The following is a 19,216-nucleotide window of genomic DNA, read 5'->3' as shown; positions in this document are numbered from 1 at the left end:
GGGTCTGATGAAGAACTTTGTCAAGGCCATTGACAAAACACAAGCAGCTTTCAAGTACCTCCGTGGAAAATTTCCAAGGTTAAGTGAAGCTAAGATAAAGGAAGGTGTCTTTGTCAGTCCTCAGATTCGTGAACTTCTTCGAGATGATGCATTTGACCATGCACTGCGTGGCAAGGAAAAGACGGCATGGAAAGCCTTCCAGTTAGTGGCAATAAATATTCTCGGAAACAACAAGGCAGACAACTACAGGTTGTTGGTGGAAAACCTCCTCAAGGCATACAAAAGCCTTGGTTGCAACATGTCACTAAAGATACATTTTTTTGCACTCTCATCTAGATTTTTTTTCCACTGAACTGCGGAGCAGTGAGCGACGAGCACAGCGAGCGATTTCACCAGGACATTGCAACAATGGAGAAACGCTATCAGGGCAAATGGAGCCCATCAATGCTTGCAGACTATTGCTGGAAAATGACAAGAGATGCTCCATTTAATGAATACAAGAGACAAGCCAAGAAGCGCCGAGTAGACACTGAATGGGACTAAACTATGTACATAATAGTTTTTTGCCTTTTTGTTTCATAATAAATTTTATTTATATAACCCTTTTGCTGATTTTTAAAGTGTTACATAAACAGGACAGGTGAAATATCATGTAAAGCAACCATAAACACATGAAGAACCTCAGTTACTGCACAAGGTGAGTAACCTTCTCTTTCATTCTCTATCAAATAATCTCTTGGAAGGTGGAGTCGAAATATTTCTTTATCAAAACCATATCTCTTTCCTTTGTTAATGTATGCTTTATTCATGAGTGGACTACTGACTTTTTGTTTTCTTGAGTTGATTTGGAAAAGGTAGGGGGCGGGAGAACATGCATACTTATCAAATAGGTAAAATTTAAAAAAGAGAGACTGGTATTTTGGATCCTGCCAAACTTAAAATAAGTTTTTTAAAATCTAATCTCTGTAGTATTTTATTGTGCATAATAAGTCTTCAAATGATATCAGACCCGCTAATCTAATTGAACTCTCACTAGTCTTCAACATCACCATAGAAATACAAACACAAAATCTATCTTCAATCAGTTAGAACTTGTTCTAACCCCTCCCCCCTACTACTTCTGAGAAATGCATCTGACTGTGACATGATGCTAATGTAATGCACTTGAGCCCTAGCTGTACAGGCATTTTTTTCCTTCACTTTAAATGAAAACTACAATAAAATATAAAATATTTTAATTTCTGTGCCAATTCCAAAGAAGACTAAGTTCCTTTATTAAATGTAACTTACAAAGGGATGCCATCAATTTAAATTTCACTTCCTTTTGGAAATTTTTTACCCACTTTCCTTATAACTACATTTGCTATAACTAAAGAACATTAGAGAAAAGCTGTTTATTTTCTGCTCTTTCAATATATTTCTTGTGCATTTAACAGAACCTTGTATACACTCAATTTCCCTTATTTGTGTGTGTTTGTTGCAGAGCAATAGGGCAGAGGGACATTTTTTTTTAAAAAAAGGAATATGATTATAAACCCCCCCTGCCCCCCCAAACAAAAATTGGCAAAGAATGTTAGGCCTGGTCTACACTGGGGGGAGGAGAATCGAACTAAGATGCGGAACTTCAGCTACGCTACTTGCGTAGCTGAAGTTAAGTATCTTAGTTCGACTTACCTGGCTGTCCTCATGGTGGCAAGTTGACCGCCGCGGCTCCCCCATCGACTCCGCTTACTCCTCCTGCCAAGGTGGAGTACAGTCGTCGATTCGGGGATTGATTTTATCGTGTCTAGACAAGATGCGATAAATCGATCCCCGATAGATCGATTACTACCTGCCGATCCAGCGGGTAGTGTAGACATGGCCTTACAGGGTGATAGTACCTGAATGTTTTAACTCTTTTTGAAAATGACTGACTATAAATATAAATGTAAATATAATTAAATGAATAGTTCATAACGCATCTTTTTCAGAATGAAAATTTAAGGTGGCTTTTAGCATCCTCACAAGGTAACATGTCCCCAAGAAAAAGTTCAGGCTATTAATATTTTTAATTAGCCATACCATGATTTAAATCTTAGATTCAAAATTTGAGTAAAATAGGCTTTCTACACAATTCATATTTTAATAAAATACTGTTTTTCCCTCTTTCCCCTTCTCTTCTTATTCCATTCTGTGTTTTGATGTTTTTTAAATGTATTCATTGCCCAAGTTGTCCCCTGACTTGACTAATTTTTAGAATTTTTTGTATGTTTTCTTCTCTAAAATGTTCCCCTTTTTTGCCTTTTTTTTAAACTCTGTGCCATTGTTGCCCCCACATCCTCTCCTTTTCCTTACTTCCCTACAATGTTTCCTGCTCTGTGCTTGTTGATTTTACCTTGGGTTGCTTCTCCTTTTTGAAGCTCCTTGGTTCTCCTGCTTCTCTGTTGATTCTCTTCTCATCTCTCTGCTGTAAATACAGGGAGAAAATAGAGCAACACATGAGTGAATACTCTTTCCCGCTCCTCTCATTTCCTGCTGCAGGTGGGCTTTTCTCAAGAGGGAGTAGTGCTATGAAGGAAGCTGAGAAAGAGGGGAAACGGTATGAGGGATATAAAAATGGTGCTGTGCCAGGGAAGAGCTGGGCTGGCTTCCCTTCCTGATGGGGAGTTGATGGCCCTGGAATTAACAATTGAATCAGCTGATGTCATAGTCGAACAAAGTTTGAGAGTCAGGAAGTGCAACCAGTGAGTCAGGAAGAATTCAAAGTAACAAAGTTTACTACACTAGAAATTTCTTTAGGTTCATTTTAAGTGTGTGGCGGATAAGTAATCTTGAGTCAAGTAAGTAAAACGATACTTTTGTTATCATGGCAAATGGCAGTGAAGTGTCTTTTCTTTTTGGCATGTTCTGGATACTTTTTTGTTTAATTTTTTATGAGGTTGGCTGAGAGGGAAGTTATTAATTTAAAAGAAGAAAGAAAAAACATTCTCTGTGGGTCTGATTTTGAAAAAAGCATCAAGAATGAATAGTAGAAATCTGGTAAATACTTCTAAGGGCTAGTTACACATTACATTTTTGTTCACTTAATAGCAGTATAGTACCTGATGCTATTAATTTATAATTAGACATTTTGGGCTTTTTTGGACCTCTTGGTGGTTTATTTTTAGCAGATGTGTGCTTTTTTTGTTTAAGAAAGTGATTTCATGGGTTTTATTTAAAAAAAAATCTGAATAATGAACCAACAATCAGAGTAATACTAGGGTTGAAAATTATATGGGATAGCAGTCATTGTGGTTATTTTGGTCTGTGTTGGAATAACCACAAAGTTTAGTTCCGGCATTCATAGGGTATTAATAAATACTCTCTATTTTCACCTTTATTTAATACCTTATTTTTCTTGTACTTTAAAGACTAAGAACTAAAAGTTCTTCTTTATCCTGCAGTGTGGAGTGGAGTAAATCCTGTAGATTAATGAAAATTAGGCTCTGCGAGAAAAATGGAGAGCAGAAGATCAATGAGCAAGTGTTTATTTTTCCTTTCTACTTTTGCCCTGTTTAGAAGATGTTGGTAACCCTTCTGAGTCACCATAGGCATTTTGGGCTCTATGTGATTTGGGGGCAGGTCTGTTCACAGTGGGGGATTTAAAAGTTGTTCTAAGTGGCACTGTCTCCTACTGCTGTCATTTTTCTTTTGTGTGCGTGATTAATTTTTTATTGTGGGTTTTTTTCCCCCCTCTCTTCCCCTTCCTCCCCCCAGTAAAGAAACAGACAATGAAAGGAACAAAAAGTGAATGACTTACAGCTTGTATATGTTCTCAAATACTTGCACACTTCATAGGGTCTCCAATTGAATTATGCAATTTTACAACTCATCAAAGCTGCAAGATCAGAGACGATACAAGACGAGAGAATACTACATAGACATAACATGTTATAGTTGGAGTTTCCATACTAAAATAGGAGAAGACAATAATGAATAGGGAGAGCAGGGAAAGAGAGGACAGGTCCAGGAGGAGGGAATGAGGATAGAAGGGGTAAGGAGGAATGGAGGTCTAGCATTCTTTGGGTGCGTCTAATGTTTTTATCCAAATACCTTCAAATTCATATAACTGGTCACTAGGGTGATAAGTTGTGTTTATAAAATGTTAGGCATCCAGTTTTGAAAATTTTGGCCATAGCTCTCTGAGGTGCTCACAATTCTTCTTCGAGTGCTTGTTCATGTCAATTCCAATCAGGTGTGTGCATGCGCACCTGCACAGTAGCCAGAAGATTTTTCCCCTAGCAGCCTCCATGGGGGTCGGCCTGGGTGCCCCCTAGAGTCCTGCCTTTTACGCCCAATGAAGAGCCTTGCCATCCTGCCAACCCCTCACTTCCTTCTTACCACCGGTGACGGTATCTGGAACTTCCCCTCGCTCTTGCTTCGGCAAGTGGCTTAGCAGTACTTTCGGTTTTCACTGTAGATAGTTAATTCTAGTTGGTTAGTATAGCATAGTTAGTTCACTTACAAGTTTCAGTTACAAACGGGTTCTCCCCCACCCCCCTTATTTGACACCGGGGCATGCCACAATCCCCTGGCTTCAAGACTTGCCAGGACTGTGTGAAATGCATTCCTAAAAGTGACCCCCACTTAAGGTGTCTGGGCGAGGGTCACCAAAAAGACCGCTGCAAGATCTATCAGGAATTCCGACCAAGAACTCTTAAAGAGAGGGAGCAGCAGCTTAAAATCCTCCTTATGGAGGCAGCTCTCCCGACCTCAGTCAGACCCAGGTGCCAGGGATCCTGCTCCCAGTACGTCGTCTTTGGCGCAGAGTGCTCCAGAGCCACCTTTGAAAGATCTGGTGTCGAAGAAAGACACTCCCAAGGAGGCTCAGCACTGTCATGAAGCCTCTCGGGGCACTCCAGCCTTCGGCACCGATCCTAATCGCTGCCGCAGAAGAAGAGGAGAACGCAAAGAGGCCAATCCCCCTTGGCAAGTCTTGGCTCCGAGGCTCAGAGTGGGGCTACGTCGACTCCTGCCCAAGTGAGGTAGTCGAGTCTGGGCCCGTCACGCTTGCTGAACCCCTCGGAGCATCTGCTGCTCCCATCCACCCTGGATGCTTTTGAGGTAGCTCAGGACCTGCTGAGTCTCACGGTGTGGTTCTTGCCCCCGAGGCAGGAGGATGCGCCGGCACCGCAGGCTCCATCCCGGTGGTGACTCTATGGTGGTGGATGCTGCTAACCAGCAGGAGAGGCAAGGCTTTCAGGGCCCTTCCCTTAAGAATAGGGATGCTAAAAAACTAGACCTATTCGTGCAAAAGGTGTACTCAACGGGGGAACTGTAACTCCAAATATCTAACCAGCAGGCCATCATCAGCATGTACTCCTACAATACTTGCTCGGTGATGACTAAATTCACGGAGTTGCTCCCCTCAGACTCCTGTGCCATATTTTTGGCTTTGGTTGAAGAAGGAAGACTGATCTCTAGGATGTCCCTACAGGCAGCACTTGACGGGCCAGATGCTGCCACAAGGATTATGGCCACAGGAGTAGCCTGAGAAGGGGCTCATGGCTCCAGGTTTCTGGTCTCCGCTATGAGGTCCAGCAGACCATACAAGACCTGCCTTTTGAGGGGGGAGACTCCATTTTGGAGAAAATGGACAAGACGCTAAACAGCATAAAGGATTCTAGAGCCACACTCGGGGCCTGTGTCTCTGTACACCATCGACAGAGCGGAGACACTTCTGTCCGTGGCCTCCTCAGTGGTTCGGTCACGAACCTCCAGGGGACAGGTCCAGAAGGAGAAGCAGGACCAGCAGGAGAAGGCTGCGTCAACCCTCTGGCCAGGGCCTGGGACAACCCAAGCCGTATTCAGGGTCCAAACTGGCCTTCTGAAGGCACGGTTGAGGACAGAGTACCACAGCAAAGATTGGATCCACCCCGCCTTATCTTCTCGTCCTGACTATCCCCTTTCTACTGTGCATGGTCCCGTATCACCTCAGACCGCTGGGTGCTCTGCATGGTAGAGAGGGGATACTCCATCCAATTCTGTGCTCTCCCACCCTTCCACCCCCCCTTCCCCGTCCCTCTTCAGTGACCCTTCTCATGAGGCACTCCTTATCCAGGAGGTGCAGTTGCTCTTATCTCTAGGGGCAGTGGAGGAGGTTCCTCAGGAGCACAAGGGTGAGGGCTTTTATTCCCGGTATTTCCTAATACCGAAAGCCAAAGGTGGCTGCAGGCCCATCCTGGATCTGCAAGAACGCAACAAGTTTGTGAAGAAACCAAACTTCCACATGGTTTCGTTGGCCTCCCTCATCCCCTCACTGGATCCAGCAGATTGGTATGCTGCCCTCAACTTGAAGGACGCTTACTTTCATATTGCAATCACTCAGCCCCACAGGAAGTACCTCAGGTTTGTGGTGAACAATACTCACTACCAATTTACAGTCCTTCCTTTCGGCCTGTCAGCAGCACTTTGAGTCTTCACCATGTGCATGGCAGTTGTTGCTGCATTCCTGCGCAGGCACCAGGTACAGGTGTTTCCGTACCTCAACGACCAGGACCCAAGTGGAAGCTCAAGTCCAATTCATCAGGGCCACCTTTGACAACTTGGGTCTCCTTCTAAACTAAGCAAAATCGACTCTGTCCCCTGTTCAGAGGATAGGGTTTATAGGGGCAGTACTGGACTCGACTCAAGCCAGGGAATAACTGCTGGAAGTGAGGTTCCAGACCCTGGCCAGTATCATTCGAGTTCTGACAGTTTCCCACCACCACAGCAAGAAACTGCCTGAAGCTTCTGGGACACATGGCTGCTTGTAGCTACATGGTGCAACATGCCAGACTGAGGCTCTGATCGCTCTAGTCATGGTTAGCATTTGTGTATCAGTCAGCCCGGGACAGCTTGGACAGGATCATGACCCTGCCTTGCCCGACCCTCAACTCCCTCCTGTGGTGGCTCGACCCTCAGGAGGTGTGCTTAGGGGTCCCCTTCACCAGTCCACGACTGTCTCTTTCGCTAGTGATACATGCATTAGAATTGGGCTGGGGAGCACATCTAGGAGACCGCAGGACTAAGGGTCTCTGGTCTCAGGCGGATCTGGCTCTCCACATCAATGTCAGAGAGCTGAGAGCGGTGCGCATAGCATGCCAGACCTTCCGGGCATACTTAACGGGACAATGTGCACCAATTACGATGGACAATACCACGACAATGTTCTATATCAACAAACGGGATGCATGCTCCTCTCCCCTGTTCCAGGAAGTCCTCATGCTGTGAGACTTCTGTATAGAACATTTCAATACGCCTGTAAGTGTTGTACCTCCCTGGGGTACAAAAGGAGCTGGCGGACCACCTCAGAAGGTCTGTTCATGGCCACGAGTGGTCCCTTTGCCCGGACATTCAATTTTCCAGAGGTGGGGATTTCCCCAGATAGACCTCTTCACTATGTGATGTAACAGGAAGTGCCAGCAGTTCTGCTCCTTCCAAAAATCACAGCCTGGTCTCCAGCATGGACGCGTTGCTCCTCCCTTGGGGAGGTTGTCTCCTATGTGTCTTCCCACCCATACCGCTCGTTCACAAAGTAGTCCTGAGCTCATTCCCTCCAGATCTTGAGGTCATATTGATAGCTCCAGCCTGGCCCTGCCAGCACTGGTACATATCTCTCCTAGACATGTCCTTGGAAGCTCCAGTCACCCTGCCGCTCTTCCCGGGCCTTCTGACATAAGATCAGAGTCTCCAACATCCGAACTTTGGGTCGCTGCACCTCACTGTATGAAAGCTCCGTGGTTGAAAGTAGAGCTTTCCTGTTCAGACCAGGTTAGACAAGTCCTCCTTGGCAGCAGGAAACCCTCTACGAGAGCTACCTGCCTTGACAAGTGAAAGAGATTTTTAATCTGGTCGGCACAGTGCCATTTGTTTCCAATGCTAGTCTGTGCCACTTATTCTGGACAACTTCCTTCATCTGAAGCAGCAGGGGCTTTCGATGTCATCAATAAGGGTTCACTTGGCTGCCATCTCGGCCTTCCACCCAGTTGTGGAGGACAGTTCTGTCTTTGCTAACCCGATAGTCAGCCAGTTTCTAAAAGGCAGCCTGTCCCGGCTTGGCACCTCAACCTGGTCCATTCTAGACGCATAGGACCACCCTTTGTACCCTTGGCGTTGTGCTCCCTGCTCTCTCTTTTTACAGGGTCATGTTCCTGGTAGCGATAACGTCGGCCAGGACGGTGTCTGAACTTAAGGCCCTAATATCAGAGCTCCCTTATACTGTGTTCTATAAGGACAAGGTTCAGCTCAGACCTCCATCCTGCTTTCCTACCAAAGGTTGTATTGCAGTTTCACATCAACCAGGTCATCTTTCTCCTGGTATTCTACCCTAAGCTGTATTCCAGCAGCAGGGAGCAAAGACTGCACTCACTGGATGTCGGTAGGGCGCTAGTTTCCTACATTGAGAGAACGAAGCTGTTCAGAAAATCAAGCCACTTATTCGTGGCAGTGGCGGACAGAATTAAAGGTCTGCCTGTGTGGTCGCATCACATTTCATTATGGATCACGCCCTGCATTTGTGAGTGCTACAGCCTGGTGGGGGTTCCTGCACCTCCCATCACTGCGCACTTCACCATGGTGCAGGCTTCATCAACAGCATTCCTGGCTCAGGTTCCCACTCAGGAAATCTGCAGAGTGGCAACATGGTCCCCCGCATAGGCGTGCGTACGGGGTGTGCCGGGTGTGCCCAGGAACACCCTAATGCAGGGGTGGGAAAATGGCCCCACTCTTCCGCTGCGGCAAGCCGTGGGGTCCATGCTCCCAGGCTGGAGCGCCCAGCCGAGCGCAGCAAGTCGCTCCCCTCTCCCCCCTGCCTTCCCCTCTCCCCTGGAGCCGTGCTGCCGCGTGCGCAGCGCTCTGGGGGCTGGGGCTGCACACTCCCGTGGGGCAGTGTTCGCCTCTGCGGGGAGGCAGACATGCTCCCTGTTCATCCGGAGCCATGCTGCCGTGTGTGCAGCATTCTGAGGGGGCGGGACTGCCCGCTCCTGCGGGGCAGTGTATCTGGCTCTGCACAGAGCCAAACATGCAGCTAGGAGCCTCATGGTAAGGGGTCCGTGGAGGGGGGTTGGATAAGGGGTGGGGGCAGTCAGGGGACAGGGAGCAGGGAGGGTTGGATAGGGTGTGGGATCCCGCGGGGGGTGGTTAGGGGTGGGGGGAGTCTCTGGAGGGGGCAGTCAGGGAGCGGGGGGGAGGGGGGTTGGATGGGGCATGGGAGTCCCGGGGTCTGTCAGGGGGTTGGGAGTGGATAGGGATTGGGGCAGTCAGGGGACAGGGAGTAAGGAGGGTCCTGGCGGGGGCAGTTAGGGTGGGGGTCGGTCTCTGGAGGGGGTGGTCAGGGGACAAGGAGCTGTGGGGGGTTGGATGAGTTGGGAGTTCTGGGGGGGGCTGTCAGGGGGCGGGGAGTGGTTGGATAGGCGTGAGAGTCCTGGGGGTCTGTCTGGGGGCGGGGGTGTGGAGAAGGGTGGGCAGTCAAGGGAAAGGTAGGGGGTAGGGTCCTAGGGGGGCAGTCAGGGGACAAGGAGCAGGGAGGCTTAGATAGGGGGTGGGATCCTGGGGGGCAGTTAGGGGACAAGGCTTAGATAGGGGCATGGGTCCCAGGAGGGGGTAGTCAGGGAGTGGGAAGTAGGAGGAAGTGGATGGGGGCAGGGCGGGGGGCGGGGCTAGGGCAGGGCTCCCTGGGTGCACACCCTAATGAAATGTGCTGCTCACGCCTATGGTCCTCTATTCATACTTTCACCATGCACTATGCGCTTATCCAGCATGCCAGAGACAATGCAGCCTTCGGATGAGCAGTGCTCCAATCAGTGGACAACACTGATCCCACCTCCTGAACTTGAACTTGTGAGTCATCTTATTGGAATTGACATGAACAAGCACTTGAAGAAAAAACTGTTACTCACCTTCTCATAACTGTTGTTCTTTGAGATGTGGTGTTCATGTCCATTCTAATACCCACCCTCCTTACCCCTCTGTCAGATTAGCCAGCAAGAAGGAACCTGAAGAGGTGGCGGGTTGGCAGGGCCATTTATTGGGTGCCCAGGGGGCGCTCAGGCTGACCCCCATGGATGCTGCTGGGGAAAAATCTTCCAGCTACTGTGCGCGTGTGCGCGCACACACCTGATTGGAATGGACATGAACAACACCTCTTGAAGAACAACAGTTATGAGAACATTGAGTAACCGTTCTTGTCCTGCATCTTTATCTATGATTTGAACCTGAATACAAAGTATTCAGGACAGCTTTGTTTTATTTTTGGAGGTGGACTCTCCTATAGATGAAGTGTAGGATTAGCAGAGCCAAACAAAACACAGAACCTGAATCTTGGCTGATAGTTCAGTCTCTAAGCTCATTCAGTCCTTTCCCCTCTCTACAGAGAATCTGAATATGTGTTCCAATTCTGGGTGTGACTTTTTCCAGTGTCCCTTTGTTTGTCTCGATGAGTGAGCTATAGATGGGGAACAACTGAAGTTCTAGTGATATAACTGTAAATAGGAGCTTGCTGGATTCACATGTTAGTATGCGGTGGTGGTGTAGCAGTGTTTTTTCCCAGGATGTTAGAGAGACAAAAGGTGGATGAGAGAATCTTTTATTGGACCAACTTCTGTTGGTGAGAGAGGCTATGTACACACTACAGTTTAAGTGGATATAAATTATGTCACTCAGGGATGTGAATAAAACAACTCCCTGAGCAAAGTAAGTTACACTGACCTAAACACCAGTGGGGACAGCTCTCCCACTGACATAACTACTGCCACTTGCTGGGGCCGGAGCAATTAAGTCGATGGGAAAGCTCTCGGCTTAGAGCATCTGCGTTAGTACTTCACAAGCAGCGTTACAGCGAGGGTGACCAGATGTCCCAATAAAATCAGGACTGTCCTGGTGGGGGGGAAGGGGAGAGCGAGTGGGTGGGACCTGGGGCAGAGTGGTGGAGGAGCGGGGGTGGACTGTGGGCGGGGCTGATGGCACCCCAGTGTGTCCCGATATTTTAGTGTGGTGATCTGGTCACCCTAGTTACAGCTGTGCAGCTGCTTCAGTGCAGCTGAGCTGCTGTAAGCTCTGTAGTTAGCCATAGCCTGAAGCAAGCTTTCGAGATTATACAGAGCTCTTCTTCAGGTTTTCCAGACCTGAAGAAGAACTCTGTGTGGCTTAAAAGCTTGTGTCTCTCACCAATATTACCGCACCCACCTTGTCTCGCAAATGTTAGTAGCAGTTTCGTGCCATGAACAGGTTTGAGCAGCCTTGGTATTTGTTCTTAAGCAACTAAGGTTTGGCTGTATTAAAATTAGACTAGTTCCCTTGTTGTTTGCTTTTACAGTAGTACCTTGATAAACCGTGTATGGACACACGTTTTGTGCTCAGGTATATTACTAGATCCTAGGTTGCTGCTGGATATCTGAGTTAATGGCTATCGCCTTTTCTTATCTGGATCTTGTAATGATTATTTATGCCTTTGTCACCTCGATATTAGATTGGTGTACTGTCCTTTCACTGGCGCTATACACCGGAGGCTGTGTCTGTATGGTCTCACAGTTCGGACTACGGGGTGTGTGAATAGCAGCGTGCTGAAACTCCCCTGTGTGGAAGCTGTGGGCACAAACTATAAGGTTCCTAGTTTGTGTCTGATGTAATTTTTTTCAAACAGAACTACACTAATGCCATCTAGGAACAGTTTACTTTGCACCCGGTGAGTTCATATGGCGAAGTTACAGTGCAGCACTTCAGCATGCACTGCTGTTCACACCCCCTGTGGGTAGTGTAGACAGAGCTTTAGACTGTTCTGAAGCTGAAACTAGTGCAGCAAATGGTAGTACACTTACTAGTGCAGTTTGACATCAGGAGCACAGTTGCACCTGTGCTGTGTGATCTTTGCTCATGGCCAATATGTTTTCAGGTGGAACTTGAGGTATTAGTTTTAACTTACAACCAATAATGTTTATATTGTAATTTTAACTGTTGATATGCAGGTAGACTGGTTTGTGGAAGGAAGCTCATACTAATTTTTTTTAAAGTGACCTTGGCAATGACTCTCTTGCTAATCTAGCCTTTATCCCTAGTAACATATGGAACAAATATTGAAAGAGAACCAATCAAGAAAAATCAGTAAAAGAACTGAACCATAAATAGTAGGCAGCATGGCTTTGAGGAACAGGTATTGCCAGACTTGAATTGCTGTTGTTATAGAATTTCAGAATTAGTAGATGAAGGTAAACGTGTACATATCTTTAGGGTTCTTAAAGCTTTAGATATAGTCTCATGAGAGATTATTTTCCACTAATTCCTAATGGCTTCAATATTATCATGTACATTTAAAACTGGATGAAGAACAAGAGCTGTTAAGAGGATAATTATACACACTAAGCTACCAAGTTTTGTGACTGGATTGCTAGTTATCACAGGGACTGGTGTTAGTCTTCTTTAATACCTTCATTAAAGAAATTGTTGACTGATACCAATAGGAAGTTGAAAATAAATTTTATTTTCTGAGTTGATCTTCTTTCTCTCTGGCAACTTTTTTTTTCTTGTGTATAGAATGCAGCTTTTTTTAGTTTATTCTCATTTATTCTCTAGCATCGTTGGTGTTTTCAGCACCAATCTAGCAGTAGTTTAATTACTAATACACAATCTGCACATAACACGAAGATTTGTGTATGTGCAAATGCTACAATGGGGTGGACAAAACACAGCTCATTATAGGCTGTAGTGCAGGGGTTAACAGATTAGATATCTTTCTGTGGTTTCTTTAGTTGTTTTGTTACTGTTACCTTAAAGATTGAAGGAGCTGCAAAGGGGAAGGAGAGAAAAAAGCCACACATATGGGGGCAGAGGGGGAAAGAATGTGGAAGGAAGAGATGAAGGGTGCAGGTTGGGAATGAAAAGAAATGCCATCTCTTTAACAGAGACTCAAGTAAAGAAAATGATTTCTCCTGCCCGACTAAAATAACTATGAAAATATTTCAGTAATGAAGGAATAACTTTTTAAGCTATTTTTTCCCCAGCTGTTTAATTTAGGAAGACCTTTCTTACCTTCATATTATAATCACTTTAAGAGAGAGAAAATTTGGTTCTAAGATACTGTATTTGATTCTCTTTTTTAATGTAGCTTTTGGTTTCTTTACAAACAAGTTTGTCTTCCAGGTCTTTTGACAAGGCCAGCATTGTGGTGTTTTTGCCATATCTCATACCTCTCCTCTTCGTTATGTGTGGCTCACAGCAGCACTCTCGACAACATCCATTGGCAACACTAAAATAGTGATGTAGCTTTGTTTCTGTGTGTGCAGAATCCAGCAGAGTTAGGTCTTCGATCTCTGTGGCTACGTCTTCACTACCTGCCTGAATCGGCGGGTAGAAATCTATCTCTCGGGGATCGAATTATCGCGTCTTGTCGGGACGTGACAATTGATCCCCGAATCGATGCTTGTACTCCACCAGCCACTGGTAGGAGTAAGCGCCGTTGACGGGGGAGCTGCGGAGGTCGATTTGCCGCCGTCCTCACGGCGGGGTAAGTCGCCTCGGATACGTCGAATTCAGCTACGCGAGTATCTTAAATCGACCCCCCCCCCATAGTGAAGATGTAGCCTGTGCCGTGTATTGGTTTAATTATATGGATTCATTCCCATCCTGCAGGCTAGTTCCTCATGAGCAGTCCCAATCGTAGGGCACTGAGATGTGAAAAACCATTCGCTTTTACAGTGAATCTATTGGTGGTTTATTTTTCTCTACATTTTAAAATAAATAAATGGTGTATGTATTGATGATACTATATACAGTGGCAAAATAAATCTTGGTACACTTATCATTCTACTAAAACTATAGGTGACAAATTTTACCTGGAGTAAAAACTTGCTTTTTGTGTTTGTATCACTTTTTTTGTAATTACTACATTTATTGTCTGCAATTGTATAACTTCGCTACAAATAGAACTTTGAAAGGGTATGTGTATTGTACAGTACTAAGTATATTTAATTTGTTTGAAAATTCTTATATCATAAATATTTTTCAGCATATTTGTTTTAAACAGGCTCCTAATAGATTTAACCATGAAAAGTGTTTAAAATATTTCCAGGTGTAATAAAAGATAGAAAAAGAGGAGCTAGCATAGTAAGGATTCTTCCAATGAAGATTTTCTATCATGGGAGTGAGGTGAAGAATAAACTGGCTAATCACAATCTGTTTTTCTGTAGCTAGCTGCCAACATAAATGGAAGAGAAAACACTAGCATTTATAGGTGTGTGTGTTCAACTACCCACTGTGGTAGATCACTGCAATTTTTCTCTTCTACCAGCAGGAAACATTTCTTATGTAAGTTGTTTTCTTATTTTAAATGATGTCCTGCATATGGGATTACAAAACCAGCTGTGCCATATATCAGATATGTAGTCACCTTTGCTGGCTTCCTTTACACATGCTGCAGAGCTCTATTGATTGTAAATCCCAGAAAGGGGGTGAGGCAATTTTCTTTATCAAATACCACAGTGCTGATGGTAAATATTGTGAATATATGCCATTGTTTTTCTTTGCGTGCTGTAAAACAAGATTTCCTGATGCTAATTTTACCATTCATTTATTTCTAGGCATTAAATAGCTTCCTGGAAACTAGGACAAGTATGTAAGAAGTCCAGTCAATCAATGTGGATTTCTCCTGTCAAAAGTCTTCAGTTTGTCCTACCACAGACCCTTTAGATACTCTTCTCTGTGCCATGCTCTGTGGCTCTCATCACAAGAGGAATTTGTCTTCATGAAGATTCTTAACATTGGTAATGTGATGAATAAATTTGAGATCCTTGGGGTTGTAGGTGAAGGTAAGTCAGTTCTTCTTAATGAAATATGAATTAGAATTAACAGAATTCAGAGGCTATTTATATATTATTCTATTATTAGACAGAAAAAAATAAAGCCTGTTCCCATTAGATGAAATTCTGCAAAATGTTATTTCTCAAGATGACTTTAATGTTGGCAGTCATTGGTTCTTAAAAATAAATCATTGTTATCCAGGTCACAAACAATTTTATTTCTCAGATTTCTACAATTTCTATGCTTAACTATGGACATTACAGAGCTAGACAAAATTATTTGCATATATAAGTTAACATATGAAGTAATAAAGCCATTGTCTCATTTTTAAGTTGTCAGGATGTCCTAAAAAAATGGAAAAACGATCTTATTATTACAAATCCAACGGAACCCCGATATGTCAGGGTGTGAAAAAACCATACCTTGAGTGGCGAAGTTAAGCTGACCTTAGTCTCTCTGTAGACAGGCAGCGCTAGGTCAACAGAAGAATTTTTCTATCAATTTAGCTGCTGCTTCTCGAGGAGGTGGATTACCTGTACCAATAGGAGAATGCCGCTACAGCTGTGTCGCTATAGCATTTTCAGTGTAAATAAGCCCTGAGAGATGCCCTAAAAGTAAACAAAAAGTTAGAGGTACCAGAATGTACATGAAATCACACTTTTTTTTCTGTTTTTTTTTTTTTTAAAGTCTATTAGTTGGCTATCTACACTACTGCCACTTATTATAGGAATATGCAGTTATTCCAAATTTTCTTGCATATTTCTAAAAATAAGGAATTCACAGAAGAATTTGAAAGTCATATACTTACATTTTAAAATTTTGCTACACAAAAATGTAACAAAGCATTTTAGATATAAGTGTAAGAAGATAATATTAGGAACAATGCATCCATAATACATATTAGACAGCTGTGAAATGTAGTGTATTTTGCTTCCTTTTCCCACAGCATGGTAATTAATCTGTTTGTTTGTTTTTTCCTTTGTGTTTCAGGAGCCTATGGGGTTGTACTTAAATGCAGACACAAGGTAAATAGAGTGCTTTTAATTGTACATAGATGTTAATCCATGGATGAAAGCAAAAATTAAATTTTAAACATGGAGAGTGAGACCTGGGTTGTTAATATATATTAGACGTACGTTTTGCTGCCTTGTTTGGGACAGGCCTTGGCCTGCAATCAGTTGTTCAAGGTCCTGATTTGACTATATTGTGACAGGAAACAGCTGCATCCTAGGGTAAGATATAATCAAAAAGACAGAGTTTAGAATTTATAAAATTAACACACAAATTATTGAACAGAAATTCAGAGAACATATTAAGTGTTACTAGTCTGATCATGCTTCAGATGTAGTCCTGGAAATTAATATTGAGAGTTGGATAAAAGAAAAATATTGTTGAATGATTCAAAACATTCTAAGTAGAGTGTATTGTTGTGTAATTAATCATATCTTGCTAATACGATGTCTGGTTTTCTGTAACGTGGCAACAAATTGTTCAGCACCGATACATGGAATTTCCACGGCTGCCGTTTGATAATCTAACTGCAGTAAAAGAATATTCAGTTTAACCTGGCAAAGGACAAATGAAAAACAGAAAACACAGTTTTGAAAATGCGAATGGAGTTTGAAATTCAGTGTGCCTGAAACAAAATGAATCACTTGATGTATCTGGGAATGTGTGATGAGGTTGCTCATTCCTTATCTTAGTTGCTGTGCTTTTGGACATGATGTACTATATTTGAGGATTGCCAAAAAATGTAACTGAGGCCCATGTAAATTGGGTTTCTTGCATAAATTTCAGTTTTGCCATCTGGTTAGTGTGTGTGTATGCGTTCATGGGATCAGTGCAAAGGAAATGAAGAGTGGTGCTGATGTGAAGGGAGAGAAGGATCAAAACTGACAAAAAGTTAGGAGGAACTTGTCCAAGAAATAAATACCTCATTCTCCCTTCCAACTGTGCAGTTAAGATACCAAAATGTCTAGTGTAGACTGTCTACTAAATATAGTCTATTTACACTTTCATTTTCTTTTGTGTTCTTATTGCTTTGTCCCTCTTGCCTTTACTTGAACAGCTATTTAAAATAAAATAAAAATTGTAGAACATGTAATGCCTACCTCCCAAATCTAGTTTCAGATGTTTAAATTCAATTTGGGATACTTAATCCTTAAGGATTATATGAAATTGCCATTTATAGGTTGACTATCTTGACTATGTATTATAAAATTAGTAGGCCTGTCAACGATTTTAAAAAACGTAATCACGATTAATTGCGTGATTAATCACACTGCTAATAGAATACCATTTATTTAAATATTTTTGGATTGTTTTCTACATTTTCTAATCTATTGATTCAATACAAATGTACACTGCTTATATTTATTTTTGATTACAAGTATTTGCACTGTAAAAAAACAAAATAGTATTTTTCAATTCACCTAATACAAGTACTGTAGTGCAGTCTCTTTATCCTGAAAGTTGAGCTTACAAATATAGAACTGTACAAAAAAACCTAACATTTTAGAGCCTGCAAGTCCACCCAGTCCTACTTCTTGTTCAGCCAATTGCTCAGACAAACAAGTGTGTTTACATTTGCAGGAGATAATGTTGCCCGCTTCTTGTTTACAATGTCACCTGAAAGAGGCACTCTTTTAGCCAGTGTCGTGAGATATTTGTGCCAGATGCACTAAAGATTCATATGTCCCTTCATGCTTCAACCACCATTCCTGAGGACATGTATCCATGCTGATGGGGGGTCCTGCAAGATAACAATCCAAATCAGTGCAAACCGACACGTGTTCATTTTCATTATCTGAGTCAGATGCTATCAGCAGAAGGTTGATTTTCTTTTTTGGAGGTTCAGGTTCTGTTTTGTTCTGAAAGCATGCTCCACACCTCATCTCTCTCAGATTTTGGAAGGCACTTCAGATTCTTAAACCTTGGGTTGAGAACTGTAACTGTTTTAGAAATCTTACATTAGTACCTTCTTTGTGTTTTGTGAAATCTGTAGTGAAGTGTTTTTAAAATGAACCAGCCCTCTGTGGAGAAAGAAGTGGTTCGGGACTATTTAGAAAAACTGGACGTGCACAAGTCCATGGGGCCGGATGCGCTGCATCCGAGGGTGCTAAAGGAGTTGGCGGGTGAGATTGCAGAGCCATTAGCCATTATTTTTGAAAACTCATGGCGATCGGGGGAGGTCCCGGATGACTGGAAAAAGGCTAATGTAGTGCCCATCTTTAAAAAAGGGAAGGAGGAGGATCCGGGGAACTACAGGCCAGTCAGCCTCACCTCAGTCCCTGGAAAAATCATGGAGCAGGTCCTCAAGGAATCAATTATGAAACATTTAGAGGAGAGGAAAGTGATCAGGAACAGTCAGCATGGATTCACGAAGGGGAAGTCGTGCCTGACTAACCTAATTGCCTTCTATGATGAGATAACTGGCTTTGTGGATGACGGGAAAGCAGTGGATGTGTTATTCCTTGACTTTAGCAAAGCTTTTGATACGGTCTCCCACAGTATTCTTGCCTCCAAGTTAAAGTACAGTTAAAGACTGTAAGGTGGATAGAAAGCTGGCTAGATCGTCAGGCTCAATGGGTAGTGATCAATGGCTCCATGTCTAGTTGGCAGCCGGTTTCAAGCGGCGTGCCCCAAGGGTCGGTCCTGGGGCTGGTTTTGTTTAATATCTTTATTAATGATCTGGAGGATGGTGTGGACTGCACTCTCAGCAAGTTTGCAGATGACCCTAAACTGGGAGGAATGGTAGATATGCTGGAGGGTAGGGACAGGATACAGAGGGACCTAGACAAATTAGAAGATTGATCCACAAGAAACCTGATGAGGTTCAACAAGGACAAATGCAGAATCCTCCACTTAGGACGGAAGAATCCCATGCACTGTTACAGACTAAGGACCGAATGGCTAGGAAGCGGTTCTGCAGAAAAGGACCTAAGGGTTACAGTGGACGAGAAGCTGGATGTGAGTCAACAGTGTGCCCTTGTTGCCAAGAAGGCTAACGGCATTTTGGGCTGCATAAGTAGGGGCATTACCAGCAGATCGAGGGACATGATCATTCCCCTCTATTCGACATTGGTGAGGCCTCATCTGGAGTACTGTGTCCAGTTTTGGGCCCCACACTACAAGAAGGATGTGGAAAAATTGGAAAGAGTCCAGCGGAGGGCAACAAAAATGATTAGGGGGCTGGAGCACATGACTTATGAGTGGAGGCTGAGGGAACTGAGATTTAGTCTGCAGAAGAGAAGAATGAGGGGAGATTTGATAGCAGCCTTCAACTACCTGAAAGGGGATTCCAAAGAGGATGGATCTAGACTGTTCTCAGTGGTACCTGATGGCAGAACAAGGAGTAATGGTCTCAAGTTGCAGTTGGGGAGGTTTAGGTTGGATATTAGGAAAAACTTTTTCACTGGGAGGATGGTGA

The 19,216-nt window shown here is 43.8% G+C and overlaps 1 protein-coding gene across 3 annotated transcripts in view; it reads left to right on the top strand.

Moving 5' to 3' along the window:
- CDKL5 (cyclin dependent kinase like 5) overlaps nt 1–19,216 on the top strand; it is a 213,508-nt gene that overhangs the window by 71,783 nt on the left and 122,509 nt on the right. For all 3 annotated transcript variants that reach the window (XM_034755895.1, XM_034755902.1, XM_034755884.1), the window contains exons 2-3: nt 14,568–14,795; nt 15,778–15,812. In XM_034755895.1, the coding sequence (XP_034611786.1) occupies nt 14,732–14,795; nt 15,778–15,812 (99 nt within the window). In that variant the 5' untranslated portion in view covers nt 14,568–14,731. The remainder of the gene's footprint in view (nt 1–14,567; nt 14,796–15,777; nt 15,813–19,216) is intronic.

The sequence above is a fragment of the Trachemys scripta genome, chromosome 1 (assembly GCF_013100865.1).
Source record: "Trachemys scripta elegans isolate TJP31775 chromosome 1, CAS_Tse_1.0, whole genome shotgun sequence".
In the NCBI taxonomy this organism is placed as follows: Eukaryota; Metazoa; Chordata; order Testudines; family Emydidae; genus Trachemys; species Trachemys scripta.
Note: the sequence above shows the minus strand (reverse complement) of the source record. Positions and strands in the feature narration are given on the sequence as shown.